The sequence below is a fragment of the Acartia tonsa genome, chromosome 15 (genome assembly GCF_053477335.1).
Source record: "Acartia tonsa isolate MP-2025a chromosome 15, ASM5347733v1, whole genome shotgun sequence".
NCBI classification, from domain to species: domain Eukaryota; kingdom Metazoa; phylum Arthropoda; class Copepoda; order Calanoida; family Acartiidae; genus Acartia; species Acartia tonsa.
Window position 1 is genome coordinate 7,472,601 of NC_137274.1, and position 20,175 is coordinate 7,492,775.

A 20,175-nucleotide genomic window follows, 5' to 3' on the forward strand; every position below is an offset into this window, starting at 1 on the left:
TACCTTATTATAATACTCCAAAAATCAGATCAAATGGATCAACATAATAAAAATGGACGTACAGACATTCTGGCAACGATTATAGAGTTGCAACGCTTTACTAAATCGTACCTAACTACTACAGGAATCATCATGACAATTCTAACATGGCTAAATTAACGAAAAAAGCTATCCGCTACATACAAACGTTCGGACGTACAGACGGACCGACCCTTCGCTTTAAAAAAACCTGATGTATGGATCAACATTCGCTTCATAATAATTTCTGAAATTAAAACATTTATTGGATCTACTGCAGTTCACGGTAAAATATTGCTGGTAACGAATATTGCTAAAAATTTATGAATTTTAAAGGCTGCTAGCTGCCAAACGGCTGAACGTACAGATCATACCCGCACACCATTTTAAGCGGCATAAGGAGGCCTACAAATAATCTGGAATAGGCAAGATCCAATGATGCACAGAGAAAGCTTCACTGAAGAAAAACCGCGTAAAATAGGTCTTTTTCGCGCATTTCTCTGCACTGCAAGATAATTATGCATTATTGATTTATGGCTATTCCAGATTATTTGTAGGGCTTTTTTTGCCGCTTAAAACTTTGTGCGGGCATGATCTGTACGTTCAGCCGTTTGGCAGCTAGCAGCCTTTAAAATTCAAAATTTTTTAGCAATATTCGTTACCAGCAATATTTTACCGTGAACTGCAGTAGATCCCATTTATTTAATCTTAATGTATTAAATATGATTATCTTAGAAAGTAGCTTGATGTTTGTCCGTCTGTCTGCCTGTCCGTCTATCTGTCCCTTAAGATCTCTGTAACCACTGAACTGATTGGATTCTACTCTTCAGGGAATGATACACAAAATTACCCCTTCTGTAAATTAAAGCAAGAGGTTGAAACGTTTGGTCATTCAACTTAATGAACCAACAAAAATTCACTAAATTCTCCAAAGTTATTAAGCAAATGAATGAGAAAGTGTATTTCTTTGTCTTTGTCTGTTAGTCTGTCTGTCTGTCTGTCCATCTATCAATATATAAATTATTTGTCTGTTTATCCATTTTTATATCTTACAAAATATCTATTTGTATATCTGTCTGTCTATTCAAATGTCTATCAATCTGTCTATCAATCTGTCTATCAATCCGACTATCTATCCGACTATCTATCCAGCTGTCTATCCATCTATTTATACATCTATCTATCCATCTATCTATCTATCCATCTATCTATCTATCCATCTATCTATCCATTTATCTATCCATTTATCTATTCATCTATCTATCCATCTATCTATCCATCTATCTATCTATCCATCTATCTATCCATCTATCTATCTATCTATCTATCTATCTATCTATCTATCTATCTATCTATCTATCTATCTATATATCTATCTATCTATCTATCTATCTATCTATCTATCTATCTATCTATCTATCTATCTATCTATCTATCTATCTATCTATCTATCTATCTATCTATCTATCTATCTATCTATCTATCTATCTATCTATCTATCTATCTATCTATCTATCTATCTATCTATCTATCTATCTATCTATCTATCCATCTATCTATCTATCTATCTATCTATCTATCTATCTATCTATCTATCCATCTATCTATCCATCTATCTATCCATCTATCTATCTATCTATCTATCTATCTATCTATCTATCTATCTATCTATCTATCTATCTATCTATCTATCTATCTATCTATCTATCTATCTATCTATCTATCTATCTATCTATCTATCTATCTATCTATCTATCTATCTATCTATCTATCTATCTATCTATCTATCTATCTATCTATCTATCTATCTATCTATCTATCTATCTATCTATCTATCTATCTATCTATCTATCCATCTATCTATCTATCTATCTATCTATCTATCTATCTATCTATCTATCTATCTATCTATCTATCTATCCATCTATCTATCCATCTATCTATCCATCTATCTATCCATATACCTATCCATCTATCTATCCATCTATCTACCCATCTATCTATCCATCTTTCTTTCGAACTAAATATCTGTCTGTATATCTATTTGTCTAACTGTTTGTCTATTCATCTATCTTTGCAAATGTCTATCAATCTAACTATCTATCCAGCTGTCTATCAGTCTGTCTATCTATCTGTCTGTTCGTTTGTTATACCTGTAAAAATTGAGCAAATAGTCGCACTAGCCAAAAGACCCGAGTACAAAATATCAGACACAAAAATATCACTAAAATAAAACAAATAATTTCGAACATTTTTAAAGAAATATTTTAGAAGATTTACCAAAAACGTTTTATTTATTATAAAATTCTAAAAATATGAAGAAAATTAAAATTAAGGATGAAAATATCCATAAGTAGGAGTTTTTTTTGTCTGTAGCCAAGGATCTCACAAACCGCTAAACCGATATGGTTCTCCTTTACAAGAAAACTTTGTATGAGTCCTAGGATGGTTTCAGGATATTTCATTTTTTATAGAAAAAGCTTGGGTATGGTTTTAAGCTATTTTTCTGCCCTTCCATATAACTTCAAATATATAGCTCCTAGATATATGCTTAGAGACGTAGCAGCTAGTTCTTATATAAAGTAACAGGGGATGTGTTTGTTTGTCTGTACCAAAGGATCTTCATTGGGGATGTACATCAATATATCGGCCATTGTCTTATCCCCTTAGATCCCTAAGTAATGGTTAGAATAAAGGGGAGAGTTTTATATATACAATACAATTTATATAGCAACATGTTGTCTCTAACTTCCAATCAATATGAATTCACGCAACCTCCCCCCTAGTTGCGTTAGAAGGGAGATTGTTAGGAAGTCTGGATGCCTAATAATCAAGTGTATAATACCAACACATCCCTAAAGTAATCCCAGGCTCCTCCGAGGAGAGTGTCATTCATTACGGTTACCTAATCTGGGACACCTGCCATACTTAAAATCGGCGAGGGTTGGGTAATAACAAGGAGCTCTTATGAGACAGCGTGTCAAGTTTTACTTGAATGTTGACCTTGAGCTGGCCAAGCTGAGCTCTTTATACTTTTAGGTCAAAACTATGGCTAATCAAACAAACAAAATGCACGTACAGACCATCCTAATCATAGAGCAGCTGTGCTTCTAAAGAAAAACTATTTTACCTCCGTAGAAAAGGAACAATTAGAGTTAGAAGAAACACAAAGAAATAAACAAGACATCTGGAAAAAAAAACATGGATGACAAAAATAGCCCAAAACCTGGTAAAAAGCAAACTGACGGCAATCCATGTTTTATAGTTAATTATGCTCCATAATAATGAGAATGTTGACAAGAAGTTTCAGCCTTTTATCATAAATAGTAGCCGAGAAATATAATTTCCCCGTAAAGTTACGGAAGGACAAGTTGAATTATAGAGTAGCTTCGCTACCAAACAGAATGAAAACATCCATAAGTAGCGACGCACAAAAAATCATGGAAGTGAATAACAGATCAGATGTTCAATTGTCATAACAAAGAAATGAAAGAGAGAAAATATGCAGAAACTAAAATTCTAAATCACGAAACCTTTAAAAAATATAGGTTTATGTCTTTTGAGGCAAGACCCACTGAAAAAATTGAGGGTTAACGTACGACCAACCCCTATTAAAATTGTAAACAGTTATGTATTGCATTGTACTATAGACAGCATTCCATGGATATTGAAAAAATAAAAAATATAAGATTAAAACCAGTTTTGTTATCGCCGAAGGCCCATACTAACAAAACAGGTATTAATTTTATTTATTATTTTAATATTTGTGGAAATTGGTCTGTAATTCGATGCTATACATGATTTTTCAGTATGGCTTAGAATCAGTTCTAATCCAGCAAATATTAATCGGTTTTAAAGCCATACTGGAATATACAAATTATACCTTGAAAAGATAAGTTTAAACCCAGTAAATCCAGATACTGATTCTGTTTAATATATATATTCAATATAAATCAAAACCAGGTCTGTGCCATGCTGAAAATACATGTATTGCATAGATTAATCAAGGATCTTAAAGGATAAGACTATAAATTTATCTATATCCCTTCTCTATGAGAAGCTATACTGTTAAGGAGAACCATATCGGTTCAGCGGTTAGCGAGATCATTCGGTACAAACACACAGACAAAGATCCTGTCACTTTATTATAAAAATAATAGTCCTTTTTCAAGTGTTTTTTATTTCTCTGAGCGATTTCTTTTGGGAGTTTTGGTGGTATTCCCCCCCCCCCCAAAAAACATTGTCTTGGCCCCTAAGAAGATACACTGTTAAGGAGTACCATATCGGTTCAGCGGTTAGGGAGATCCTTAGGTACAGACAGACAGAGATCCTGTTACTTTAAAAAGTATAATAGGCCTTTTTTCAGTGTTTTTTTTTCTATGCGCGATTTTTCTTGAGAGGTTGGTGGTACCCTTCCTCAAACCATTCCCAGGGCCTATAAGAAGCTACACTGTTAAGGAGAACCATATCGGATCAGTGGTTTGAGAGATCCTTTTATTTAAGGTTAATGATATCAAATATATTTCCTTGTGGTAAGATTCTAATTTCTTCATCTCTGAGTTTTTTATATGTTCAATTATTTTCAAATTTTTAATATTTTAGATCTGCCACAATTCATCAGGCTTCAAGTTTTAAGTCAAAACCCAACTCTAAATTGTAGTTTTCAAATAAAAAAGTTTTGGCACCCTTGTACGAAGGAAAGTCCAGTAAGTCATACAGTGGCGCCGCCTAGCGGAACTATTCTATTGTTATTTCTTTTCTAGGCTCAATTTATCTTGGGATGTTAGTGGTACCCTCCTCAAAAATAGTTTTAAACCTTCCGAGGACCTAAACTGTAAAGGAGAAACATATCGGATCAGTAGTTATCTAGATCTTTCAGTCGAGATAGACACATATAGATCCTGTTACTTTTAAATAAGGATTTTGGTTGGTAGATTCATTAAGTTGAGTGTTCAAATGTTTCAACTTCTAATTTTAATATACAGAATAGGTAATTGTGTGCATCATCATTTTGGATGTACATCAATCTATCGTCCATTGTCTTATTCCTTTATATCCCTGATTCAAAGCATCTGTAACAAAATTATGTTTGTTTAAATTATTAATTAATAATATTATTTCAACACAAGAAGACGACATTTAAAGTTACATAATTTTACGCGGCATTCGCACACCAATTGTACCGTGATTGAACATCCCTTTGTTGGTTGGAGTACACTCTGTATGTGAGACCCAGCCAGACAGGAAACAGACACACATACACACCACTCACTCCCAACAGCAAAATATTCTAGAATAATAAAATTAAAATCGTAATATTAACACCAGTTTTGTTCGCACGGGCCTTTGAACCCGCGGGGCAATGAAACTAAAATTAGTCTTTATAATTTTACTAAATTTGATGATAGTTGTCTATAGTACGATGACAGGATAAGGATATAAGGATATAAAGCGGAGTTCTACAATCAGACATTGACAAACAAACATTAATATTAGGATCTGAACTTAATAAGCAGAATACTTATTTATGCGTCTGAACAAAGTTGACTATTTAAAATTTTTGAACAGATATTTTACCTTGTTGTCCTAGTAATCATTGTTCCAAAATTTGTATGGATAGGAAAAATATGTCATACACAAAATTGCTGAGATCAGCATGTCCTGAATGGACGTACTGACCTTCTGGTGAAAATTATAGAATTGATATGCTTTCTAAACAGTACCTAACTATTATAGGAATCACCATACAAAATTTGAGATACATATGTCAATTCTAATATGTCAAAATTAATGATAAGATATATTTGTAACATACGGACAAACCATATTTATAGAAAGCTTTGCTTTTAAAAACAAGGCTAATTATGTCTATAGGAAGCGCGCATTAAAAGTTAAAATCATAGATTTGTCTCTAAATACAGACCTACACCTATTTATCTATCTCTCTATATGTCTCTCTATATCTATATATATCTACTAAAATGTATAAATTCTACAATGCACTGTTAGTTATTTTGGGATTCCTCTTCAGAGGGTGCTGGTACCCCCACACTGTCTAGGACCTGTAAAAGGCTACACTATAAAGGAGAACCATATCAGTTCAGAAGATCCTTCGGTACAAACAGACACACAGAGACTATTACTTTATTAGAAGGATCTATCTTTACTAGCGGCTACACTGTAATAGAAAACCATAGACAGATAAACAGACAGACAAAGAGACAAACAAACAGACAGACAAATAGACATACAAACCTACAGACAAACAGACAGATAAACAGACAAACAAACAGACAGAAAAACAGACAGACAAACAGACAGACAAACAGACATATAAACAGACATACAAACAGACAGACAGACAAAAAGACGGACAAACAGACAGACAAACAGACAGACAAACAGACCGACAGAAAAACAGACAGACAGAAAAACAGACAGACAGACAAACAAACAGATAGACAAACAGACAAACAGACAGACAAACAGAGAGTCAAACAGACAGACATTCAGACAGGCAAACAAACAGACAGACAGACAAACAGACAGACAAACAGACATACAAACAGACAGACAAACAGACAGAAAAACAGACGGACAAACAGACAGACAAACAGACAGACAAACGACAAACAGAAAAACAAACAGACAAACGAACAGACTGACAGATAAACAGACAGACAAACAGACAGACAAACGGACAGACAAACAGACGGACAGAAAAACAGACAGACAGACAAACAGACAGACAAACAGACAAACAAACAGACTGACAAACAGACACACAAATAGACAGAAAAACAGACAGACAGTACTTACAGACAAACAGACAGACAAACAGACAGACAGACAGACAGACAAACAGACAGAAAAACAGACAGACAGACAAACAGACAGACAAACAGACAAACAAACAGACAGACAAACAGACACACAAATAGACAGAAAAACAGACAGACAGTACTTACAGACAAACAGACAGACAGACAGACAAACAGACAGACAAACGACAAACAGACAAACGAACAGACTGACAGATAAACAGACAGACAAACAGACAGACAAACAGACAGGCAAACGGACAGACAAACAGACAGACAGAAAAACAGACAGAAAACCAGACAGACAAACAGACAGACAAACAGACAAACAAACAAACAGACAAACAGACACACAAATAGACAGAAAAACAGACAGACAGTACTTACAGACAAACAGACAGACAAACAGACAGACAGACAAACAGACAAACAAACAGACAAACAGACAGACAGACAAACAGACAGACAAACAGACAGACAAACAGACAGACAAACAGACAGACAAACAGACAGACAAACAGACAGACAAACAGACAGACAAACAGACAGACAAACAGACAGACAAACAGTTAGACAAACAGACAGACAAACAGACAGACAAACAGACAGACAAACAGACAGACAAACAGACAGACAAACAGACAGACAAACAGACAGACAAACAGACAGACAAACAGACAGACAAACAGAATGACAAACAGATAGAAAAACGGACAGACAAACAGACAGACAGAAAAACAGACAGAAAAACAGACAGACAGACAAACAGACAGACAAACAGACAAACAAACAGACAGACAAACAGACACACAAATAGACAGAAAAACAGACAGACAGTACTTACAGACAAATAGACAGACAAACAGACAGACAGACATACAGACATACAGACAAACAGACAGACAAACAGACAGACAAACAGACAGAAAACAGACAGACAAACAAAAAGACAGACAGATAGACTTTACCTGTGAGCAATCGGTAAAATTAGGATTCGTAGTGTTCCAAAATACTTTTGGGTCCCAGATCTCATCTCGACAAAATAACATTTTCCGTTGTCTGAAATTAAAGAACAAGGATGACAACATCCATAAAAGCAGAACTATAAAAGTATAAGGTAGAACAAACGAACATTACAACTGTAGTGTGTCAGAACTGAATATACAAAATATGAATTTATAGGTTTTGGCAAAAATATACGTAAATTTGTTGGAAAACTTCTTAAATACATAATTCTGTTTAATGACACACTTACATTTTTAGGACTTGATTATAGAGATACTTCGCTCAAAATATTGTACCTTATTGTAATAGAAATCAGTAATCCAAAAATTAGATCAATTGGATGATTTTATCAAATACCTTTCTAAATCGTACCTAACTACTACATAAATCATCATTTAAAGTTTGAAATAGATAGGACAATTCTAACATACCTAAATTAATTAAAAGTTACGGACGGACGGACGGACCGAACCTAATTATAGAAAAGCTTCGCTATAAAATCATACGTTCAAACAATCGTACAGTAACACTTGTTGAGTGTCAGAACTTAATAAACAGAATATTAATTTATAAGTCAAGACAAGCCCTATAGAGATACATTTCATTAGTAAAATTTTAAAGGATTTTTTCCCATTTGGATAGTTGCATGAAGTGCATTTTAGAAAAATGATTTTAAGCACAAGTTACAAGTATACCTTCAAACATATATTATTTTTAAAAGCGAAGCTTTTTAATCATTAGGGTCGGTCCGTACTTCCGTCAGTCCGTCCATCCGTCACAGATGGATAGCTTTTTTCTTTAATTTAGGCATGTTAGAATTGTTCTATCGATTTCATACTTTGCATGGTGATTTCGTTATTGTTAGGTACGTTTTAGAAAGCGTAGCAACTCTATAATCATTACTAGAATGTCCGTACGTTCATTTTAAACGTGTTGATTTTTTTTACTTTTTTAACAACAAATTTTTTTGTGATCTAATCCGATCTTCTGATTTTTGGTATATTGATTCCTGGGACAACAAAGAATAATGTTATAAGCGAAACAACTCTATAATCAAGTCCTAAAATATAAGCATGTCCATAAACATTATCCTGTATAAAGCAGTTTTTCAACAAATTTACTTACAGTTACAGCTTTTATGGATGTTGTCATCCTTGTTGTATTACAATACATAGCAAATAATTAAACATCACTAAATAAATTAGTTGTCATACACTTTTTGTCATACACCAGCTATAAATAAAATGCATATATCATAAAATAAAATTTCTTAATATTTTTAAAACTAAATGATAGAAAATTTAAATTCTCGCAAATATATGCCCTATAAATGTAGTTTAAACCATTGAACAGGAAAAATTATGCAGTTCACTCAAATCAAGATTAAATGCATTTCGTGCAACTACCCCTTTCAAGTAGAAACGAAGTCGAGGCAACCCCTATAATGACATTTCTATAGATCATTATTTAAATTATTTCTTTCAAATTGAAAAAGGGAAAAGTAGGTTGCGGGTAAAATCCGTAATAGTGTGTGTTCTAAGGCTTAAAAATAGTAGTAGAATGATAATATTCACTAAATATGTGTATTTCTTATTGAAAAGAACTATAGACAAAATTTTTATAAAATTTACATAATTTTCCATCGTTCTACTACTGTTTTTAACTTAAAACACATAACCTTTACGGATTTAACCCTCAACCTACTTTTCCCTTTTTAAACAAGGATGACAACATCCATAAAAGCAAAGCACTGAAACGGTAGGACAAACGGACATTAACACTTGTATAGTGTCAGAACTGAATAATCATAATATAAATGTATAAGAGTCTAAGCAAAATTGTAAGTAAATTTGTTGAAAAACTGCTTGATACAGGATAATATTTATGGACATACTTACATTTTTATGACTTGATTATATAGACTTGCTTCGCTTATATCATTGTACTTTGTTGTCCCAGGAATCAATATACCAAAAATCAAAACAATCAGATAATAAGATCACATAAAAATTAGTTGTTAAAAATGAAAAAAATTAACATGTTTAAAATGGACGTAAGGACATTCTGGTAATGATTATAGAAGTTACGCTTTCTAAATCGTACCTAACTACACAGGAATCACCATGCAAAATATGAAATCGATAGGGCAATTCTAACATGCCTAAATAAATAAAAAATCTATCCATTTCAGACATACAGACGGACGGACGGACCGACGCTAATTATAGAAAAGCTTCGCTTTAAAAAATCTTCCAAAATTTAAGGGCAAAATCTTTGAATTCTTTAGGGTGCTAAACTCGCTCTCGTTCGTACATAGTTGGGGTCATTGAAAGAAAACGAAGTTGCGGGTTTCATCGTATTTTCACAGTAGCTTTTGAAAGGTTATTTTAGGTTCAGTAAATGTTAATAATTGCCCCAAAGGGTTAGAAAATATGCCTCGCAGTGCTAGAGCCCCCCGCAGGGGCTAGAAATAGGAGAAAAGCTACTGTGAAAATACGACGAAACCCGCAACTTCGTTTTCTTTCCATGATCCCATAGTTGTTATGTACATAGCTTATCTCTTCACTATATGTAACAAACTAAATTCAATATTTAAATATCTCATTTTAATTGTATCATATCACAGATAAGCTACTTAATAATTCAAATGTCCGTCTGTACATCTGTCAGTAAAGTTTATTTTGAGGGGAAAACGTGATTTTCTTAGCTTCTATTTAAGATAGTGACTGGAATTTGAAAATTGGGGGGAGTAGGGTATTTTTTTCCAATGGGTATTTCTTTTGGCAGGGTTGTGGTACCCTCCCTCAAAATAGCTGTAAACCTTCCCTGGACCTTTGAGAAGCTACATTGTAAAGGAGTCATGCCGGTTAGGCGATTCCCGAGATCCTTCAGTACATACATACAAACATAGATCCTTTTACTTAAATATAAAAGGGTATAAAAGGAAATAGAATCAACATGTATCAAATGGACGTAAGGACATTTTGGTAATGATTAAAGAGTTGCTACACTTTCTAAATCGTACCTACCTATTATAGGAATCAGCATGCAAAGTTTAAAATTGATAGGACAATTCTAACATGTCTAAATTAACGAAAAAAGATAACTGTTATGGACGGACGTACCAAGCCTAATCATAGAAAAGCTTCGCTTTTAAAAAATTAGCATTAAGTACAAATTTAAGACAATTCTGATTTCCTTGAATAAAACAAATAAAAGTAAATAGTTACAGTTTGAACTAAACCCCTGGCCGTGGCTTAACAATAAGCGCATCCGCTCGTCGTCGGGTTTGAATCTCAGTTCAACGTCGCATTAGACATTAAAAATAGTTCCTACTGCTGCTATGTCAGATGCTTGATATTAATAATAGCTATAGTTGAGGGAATGCCTTGGCCCAAAACAGGCGCAACTAATTATTACCTTGCAAAGTTGGGACTTTTAAGACAAATCATCGTGCAATCGAAAAGTTGGTTGACTGAAAGGTGTTACTTAACCCAAGTAATTCTCCCTACTCTAACTAATTATTTATGTCACATACCTAATATAACAGCAGTAGGTACTATATTTTAGTATTTCAGTAAGATAAAATGCTTTGTTTAAGTCAAAAAAAAATATTTTTGCTTTTTACCCGGATGACCCTGCCAGGTTTGCTGGCATCCTGTGCCCGCCAGGATGGAGATATAAAAAAAAATCCAACTCTCAGTTATGTGTCATACACATACTTGAAAAGTTACTCATTTTGGGCTCTTTATCTTTCACACACAGAAAATGAGATAGAAAAAACCGGAGGGGGGGAGTTCAACGTTCCCCCCCCAACCCGACTGTTAAGGGTTAAAGTATGACGTTGTGTGGACTAGACTCGAACCCTACAAACGCATTTTATGATTTGTTGAATTGAAAACTTTGGGTACTTTTATTTAATATTGATTGGTTGTTTCGGGTACAGTCCCTTTCGCGGCAACGCCCTTTACGGGGCTCTAACCCAGCGGGGCCAATTGCCTAACCCTGCGGGGCATTCACCTAATCCAATATAACCTAACCTAACTTAAAATAACCTATATAAAGGCAATTTTAAAATACGAATAATCGCCCCTTAAGGGGCGTTGGCACAAAAGGGACTATACCCGTTGGTTCTTTTATCAGCAGTTTCCAAGCGTTTCAACCAATAATTTAAATCTACAGAAGGCATTAATTTTGATTATTATCATTGGAATGTAATAGTTATTTCTCGCATATTATAAACAGCTTTCCGCGGATATAGAATGTACAATTATAAGATTAAAACTAGCCCCGTGGTGCCGAAGGCACCGGCTAAAAAAACTAGTTTTAATCTTATGATTGTACATTTCTATATTCGTAGAAAACTGGATATAATACGATGCTAGACATAGTTTTTTCGTATGGATGAGAACCGGTTCCTATCCACCGGATTCGAATGAATACGAGAAAAAAATTATCATCCATTGTCGTATCCTTAAAGATTCATAATTGGAATAATCTCAATATCAAAAAGAATAATGTAAGTAATTGCCACAACTGTACTTATAATATAGCAACAGTAAATACCAGGGATCTAAAGGGATAAGACAATAACCGATAAATTGATGTACATCCTCAAAGATTATACACAAAATTAAAACTACTATAGATTACAATTAGTGGTTGAAACGTTTAGACACTCATATTTTTAAACCAACCAATCAAAATTGAATAAAAGTCCCCAAAGTCTTGTAACAACCTTGGGGACTATTATTGAATTTGATTGGTTGGTTCATCTAGTTGAGTGTCCAAACGTTTTACACTAATTGTTATCTACAGAAGGGGTAATTTTGTGTGTTATCCTTAGGGATGTACATCAGTTTATCTCCCATTGTCTTATCCCTTTAGATCCCTGCCTTCAGTGTGTACACTTTCTAACCAATAGTGTGGTCTGACTGCTCCTATTGGTCATATTACATAATTGTGAATCTGGACATTATATATCTATCTATAATACAAAGTAGGATGATGTCTGTCCGTCCGTCCGTCCATCTGAAGCTTAAGATCTCGGTAACCACTGAACCGATTGAATTCTACTCTTCTCTATTATACAAAGTAGAATGATGTCTGTCCGTCCGTCCGACCGTCTGAAGCTTAAGATCACGGTAACCACTAAACCGATTGGATTCTAATCTTCAGGGTATATACCTGTTGGTCCTGTGGTGGTTTACAGCTATTTTTTTTGGGGGGGGGTGGGACACCCCCCACCCACCCAAAAATGAAATTCCCCCCCCCCAAAAAAAAATAGGCAGTTATTTCAAAATAAGTGGCAGCACCAGAAATACTTAATTTAAATACTTTTGCCTCTTGGGTCAAAGCCCCTAGAAGCTAGGGGCGATGCCGCTAGTATGTATATAAGAAAAGAGATAACCTATATATTTAATGCTAAGCAAAATAGATGACACAACTGTGGATTCCTAATGAGATAGTTGTATACAGCGATCTAAAGGGATAAGACAATGGCCGATACATTGATGTACATCCCAAATGATGATACACAAAATTACCCCTTCTGTAGATTATGATTATTGGTTGAAACGTTTGAACATTCAACCTGATAAACCAACCAATCAAAATTAATTTAAAGTCCCCATAGTTGTCAAGCTTACAAATATAAAATATCATAGAGAGAGAGGGGACAATGGGCTGTTTATTACACTAGTCCCCAATGTTATATAATAACGTTTTCTTATTTTGGTTGATTTAAGTACCCAAAGTTGTCAAGCCAACGAATAAGAAAACGTTTTTATAATACTTTGGGGACTAGTGTAATAAACAGCCTATTGTCCCCTCTCTCTGACCAATAATACGCTGATATTTTGATACGAAGGGGGAGATAGGTTGTGCTAAAAACAGTAGTAGAACGATAAAATCTATGTTGACCTAAAATTTTTTTTGTCTATAGTTCTTTTCAATAAGAAATACACATATTTAGTAAATATTATCGTTCAACAACTGTTTTTAAGCCTTAAAACTCACATTTTTACGGAATTTTAGCGCAACCTACTCCTCCCTTTATAAATTCAGAATTTGAAGTTGTCTCACCTAAGCAAACTTATATTTTTATCTTTGCATAATTACCCAGGCATCTTAAGGGATAAGACTATGAACAATATATTGATGTACATTCACAATTATGATGATCAAAATTACTCCCTCATTGGTTGAAAAGTTTGTACACTATGTGTATTTGTCAAAATTACTACAAGTACCCAAAGCTTTTGGTTATAAAAATTTGGGTACCAGTGTAATTTACAGTCCAATGTCAACTCCCAACTTCGATCCCGGATGATTTCTTATTAATTTTTTAAAGCGAAGCTTTTCTATAATTAGGGTCGTTCCGTCTGTCCGTACGTCCGTCCGTCCGTCCGAGATAGTAAGCTTTTATTCGGTAATTTAGGCATGTTAGAATTGTCCTATCGATTTCAAACTTTGCATGGTGATTCCTGTAGCAGTTAGGTATGATTTAAACATGTTAATTTTTTACTTTTTTAATAACAATTTTTTATGTGCTAAAATTATTCGATTGATCTGATTTTTTTATTACTGATTCCTATTACAATAAGGTACAATATTATAAGCGAAGCATCTCTATAATTAATTATTAAAAATGTCAGTATGTCCTTCAACAGAATTCTGTATTTAAGAAGTTTTGCAACAAATTTACGTAAAATTTTGTCAAACCTTATATTTTCATATTTTGTATATTCAGTTCTGACACAATACAAGTGTTAATGTCCGTTTGTCCTATCGTTTCTGTGCTTTGCTTTTATGGATGTTTTCATCCTTGTTTTTCTAATATTTGTTCATATTGTGAAATGTCATAACTTTTTCCTCTAAAGAAATATTAACAAGAATGACAACATACATACGATCGTGGCTCAACACGTAGCGCATCCGCTCGTCGCCGGGGAGGTAATAGGTTCAAATCTCAGGCCGACACCACGTCATAACTATAAAGTTAAACATGGTTCCTACTGCTGCTATGTCGGGTGTGTGACATAAATAGCAAGAGTAGGGGGAATGCCTTGGCCCATTAACAGGAGCAACTCAGACAAAGGTCGTGCTATCAAAGGGTTAGTTGTCTGATGGATGTTACTTAACCTAATATCCTTGGGTGACAAATTATCGCATCCCATTAGACGTGGATGATGCTCTGGATTCTCGAGATGATCACATACATAAAAGCAAAGCTTATTAAAGTCAAACTTGAAATGACATCTTATTATTATTACCATTACCTCGTAAGGGCGGGGTTTTCCTTCGATTTAAGTGATCATCTAGAGAATTCAGAGCATCATCCACTAGTAATGGGATATTAACTGTGCATGGTAATGACTTGAGCCTATTTATAGGCAAGGCATTCCCCCTACTCTTACTATTTATGTCGCGCACCTGACATAGCAGCAGTAGGAACCATTTTTAACGTCATTAGTTATGACGCATTGTCGGCCCGAGATTCGAACCTATCACCTTCCCGGCGACGAGCGGATGCGCTGCGTGTTGAGCCACGGTCGCGAATTAAAAAAAATGTCAACAAATATAATTTTATTTTAAGTATGAATTTGAAACAGATTTATATCCGCTAGATTAGAACCGGTTCTAAGGCAAACTAAACAATCATGGTCTTTTTAGACAATTTTCCATATATAATAAAATGAAAGTAATGAAATCAATACCGGTTTTGTTGGCCCGGGCCTGTAGCCCCTTGGGGCCAACTAAAATGGAAATAATCTTATAATTAATTTCCTCTGGCTAAGGCAAACTAAAAACATGATGAACATTTTAGACAATTGGTCTAACAAAACAGGAATTAACCTTATATTTTTTTTGTATTTTACTATCCGCAGAAAGCTGTCTATAATACGATGAAATAACAAACTATTGAAATTCTGAACAAAACAAGGATGACAACATCCATAACAGCGAAGCGCTAAAAAGGTAGGACAAACGGACATGAACACTTATATAGTGCCAGAACTGAATAATCAGAAAATAAATTATGTATAAGAGTCGAAGCAAAATTGTAAGTAAATTTGTTGATAAAACTGCTTAAAAAAAACAGGATAATGTTTATGGACATACTTACATATTTAGGACTTGATTATAGAGTTGCTTCGATTAAACCATTATACTTTGTTGGCCCAGGAATCAATATACCAAAAATCAAATCAATCAGATGATTACATCACACAAAAATTTGTTGTTAAAAAAAAATAAAAAAATCAACATGTTTAAAATTTTGGTAATGATTATAAAGTTGCTACTCTTTCTAAATCGTACCTAACTACTAAAGGAATCACCATGCAAAATTTTAAATCGATAGGACAATTCTAACATGCCTAAATTAACGAAAAAAGCTATCCGTTACGGACGGACGTACGGACAGACGGACGGACCGACCTTAATTATAGAAAAGCTTCGCTTTTAAAAAGCAATGTAAAGTAGTCTCAAAATTGTTTAATTGAATACAGAAATACACATTGTACCTAATTTTCTAATGAATCACCATTTAAAAACTATAAGATGATTCTAACAAGCCTAAATTAAAAATCAAAGCTGGTCCGTTGCTGACGTAACTATGGAAGACCGGAAGGACTAAAGAAAAGCTTCTCTTTTAAAAAAGTGAAATTATGAAATATTTATTTAATTACTAGCGGTTTCGCCCCTAGCCTCTAGGCGCTTTACCCCAAGAGATAATAAAAAAGAAGATAATGTCTAAGTCTAATGTATTCCCAAGAAAATTATTTTTTTTTTGGGGGGGGGTGTCCCACCCCCAAGAAAATAGCTTATAACCACCACAGGACCAATAGGTATATACCCTGAAGAGTAGAATCCGATCGGTTCAGTGGTTACCGAGATCTTAAGGGACAGACAGACGGTCAGACGGACAGACATGAAGCTACTTTGTATCATAGATAGTAAAAGGAAACAAGGATGACAACATCCATAAACATTTTTCTTATAAACTATCAAGAAAAGACAGACAAACAAACAAACGGACAAAACAATGTGTATAGTGGATACGCAGAGGCCGTAGAGGTTATATGAGAATCTTCACCAATAAGGGGGAGGTAGGTTGTGCTAAAATTCCGTAAAGGTGTGAGTTTTAAGGCTTACAAACAGTAGTAAAACGATATTATTCACTAAATATGTGTATTCCTTATTGAAAAGAACTATAGAAAAAAAAATTTGTGAATATTATCGTCCTACTACTGTTTTTAAGCCTTAATTAAGACTCACACCTTTACGGAATTTTAGCACAACCTACCTCATCCTTTAAGATTTATATCTCTAATAGAAGCCATGATAATTAGGTTTCTCTTTATAAAAACTGACTAAAAAACAGACAAAATAATGGAAGGATAACATCTCTCAAAATAATTAAAAACCTTTCTAGGACTAATGAGAAGCTTCTTTGTAAAGTAAAACCATATCGGTCCGGCGGTTAGCGAGATCCTTTGCTACAGACAGACAGACACAACAGATTCAGACAGACAGACATACAAACAAACAGACAGACACATATCATATTACTAAAGTCACTTAAACAACAATCACTATTTTATGTACAATAATATAACTTTTTCTGTTTCGATTTTAAATTTGGTTGATTTTGTTTTGAATAATTTTGTCTGCTTATGACTTGAATCTAGCTTTCTTACTTTGTACTCTTGAAATAAAGGGGATACAAAATTACCAAAAACAGTCCTTAGAATAGCGAATATAGTAACATAAAGGATATAGAGGGATACGACAAGAGAGATAGAGAGAGAGAGAGAGCGAGAGAGAAATAGATAGATAGAGAGAGAGAGAGGGATACGACAAGAGAGAGAGAGAGAGAGAGAGAGATAGATAGATAGATAGATAGAGAGAGAGAGAGGGATACGACAAGAGAGAGAGAGAGAGAGATAGAGATAGAGAAAGAGAGAGAGAGAGAGAGAGAGAGAGAGAGAGAGAGAGAGAGAGAGAGAGGATAGAGAGAGATAGATAGTCCCCAAAGTTTTATAGTATTGCTTTCTTATTCATTGGTTTAACAACTTTGGGGACTTTAGTGAATTTTGATTGGTAGATTAATAATGTTGATTTTCAAAACGTTTCAACCACTAATTTTAATATACCGAAGGGGTATTTTGTGTATCATTATTGGGGTTGTACATGAATTTATTGGACAATGTCTTATCTAGGGTTGGGCCGGATACTTTTTTGACCGGATACCGGATATTCGGTATCCGGATAGTTTAAATATTCAGTATCCAGCCGGATATCTGGCCAACGCTTGATATCCGGGAATTACCGTATATTTGGCAGTAAAAATCAGCTGGATATCCAGTATCTGGATAGTTTCAATATCCGGCTAAATATCGAAAATGGCCGGATATATAGCCGGATATCCGGCCAAATCCTAGTCTTATCCCTTTAGATCCTTGGATAAGGCAATGGACGATAAATTGACAAACAAAACCCAATGATGATAAATAAGTTTACCCCTGTGTAGATTAAAATTTGGTGTCAATTTAGCTTGCTAATATGAACCTCATTTATTGGTAGGCTAAATTATCAAGATAGAGTGGAAGGGATGGGGTAGAGGACTTGGATAGGGGATATTATTATTATAGCCAGCTACGAGTATTTCTTTATCAGAGTACATTAAAATCTGACGCAACATTCAATAAATAAATTATATCGATTTTATCAATGTTGTAGAATGTAGGCTATCTATCCCTATCTTGGGTTAAAAATATTTTTAAGCTTTTTTGTGGCACTACTCTAGTGGTTTCAATGGTTTTTAAATAATTAAAAACACTGTTTAATTAAAGGCAATAAATGTACTGTTAAGCAAACAAAAGAAAGTTGTCAGAAATCCAGGGCTTTCCTTTCATTATTTGAAAGTTACGCAGAGAGAGAGAGTGAGGGGACAATGGGATGTTTATTACACTAGTCCCCAAAGTTTTATAATAATGTTTTCTTTTTCGTTGGCTTAACAACATTGATTAGTTGGTTTATTAAGTTTGGTGTTTAAACGTTTTAACCTCCAATTTTAATCTTCAGAAGGGGTAATTTTGTGTATTAACATTGGAAATGGACATCAATTTATCGGCCATTATCTTATCCCTTTACATCTCTTACTATTATTAACAAGAAAATTAGAAAAACAAGGATGACAACATCCATAAAAGCGAAGCCCTGAAATGGAAGGACAAACGAACATTAACACTTTTAAAGTGTCAGAACTGAATAAGCAGAATACTAATGCATAAAGCTAAACAAAATTGTAAGTAAATTTGTTGCAAAACTACTGAAATACATAAAAACTGTTTAAGGACATACTTACATTTCTAAAACTTGATTATAGAGATGCTTCGCATATAACATTGTACCTTATGTAGTAAAAATCAGTATACCAAAAATCAGATGAATAAGATAATTTTAATATACATAAATGGGTTGTCAAATAGTTTTAAATTCAGCATGTTTCAAATAGATGTACAGACTTTCTGTTAACGATCATAGAGTTGCTACGCTTCCTAAATCGTGCCCAACTGTTATAGGAATCAACATGAAAAGTTTCAAATCTATAGGACACTTATAACGGTTCCAGGACAAACGCAGGAGAGGACAAACGCAGGAGTGTTAAAATATTAATTTAGATGCTGCGCAAAATGGTACAAAAAAAATGACGTCATACTATAAAGTTGTCCAATGAGAGGCCAGTATACATTGTAATTGACCAATGGTAAAATATATACTCGCCTCTCATTGGTTATTTTATCATATGACGTCAATTTTTTTGTACCATTTTGCGCAGCATCATTAATTTAATTATACAGATTAGGTTAGGTTAAGATTTGAATGTACAAAAAAGCCCCCGCAGGGGTTAGTCATTAAAAAACCTAAAAGAAGGTCTAAAATAGGTTAGGTTAGGTTAAGAGTCCACTCCTGCGTTTGTCATAGGAACCTTATAGCATGTCAAAATTAACGAAACATTACGGACGGACGTACGGACCGACCCTATTTAAAAAGTGCTTTAAAAAAACAATTGATTTATAAAAGATAAAAGTATTACTAATCACTGATCTAAACGTTTAAGACAATGGCCGATAAATTTAAGTACATCCCCAGTGATGATACACATAATTACCCCTGTTGTAGATTACAATTAGCGATTGAAAAATGTACACACTTAATGAATTATCAAAATTAATCAAAATACAATAAAAGTCCCCAAAGTGATAAAACTTTGGGGACCAGTATAATAAACAGCCCAATGTCCCCCCCCCCTCCCCTCCCT

General features: G+C 34.1%; 1 protein-coding gene across 1 annotated transcript in view; it reads right to left on the minus strand.

The window, feature by feature from the left end:
* LOC145307676 (multidrug resistance-associated protein 1-like) overlaps positions 1-3,941 on the minus strand; it is a 40,872-nt gene extending 36,931 nt beyond the window's left edge. Inside the window, exons 1-4 of the mRNA XM_080150166.1 lie at positions 3,902-3,941; positions 3,149-3,205; positions 2,172-2,242; positions 230-265 (exon numbers count right to left, since the gene is read on the minus strand). Coding sequence (XP_080006292.1) covers positions 230-257 — 28 coding nt within the window. The 5' untranslated portion in view covers positions 258-265; positions 2,172-2,242; positions 3,149-3,205; positions 3,902-3,941. The remainder of the gene's footprint in view (positions 1-229; positions 266-2,171; positions 2,243-3,148; positions 3,206-3,901) is intronic.
* Positions 3,942-20,175: the final 16,234 nt, after the last annotated feature.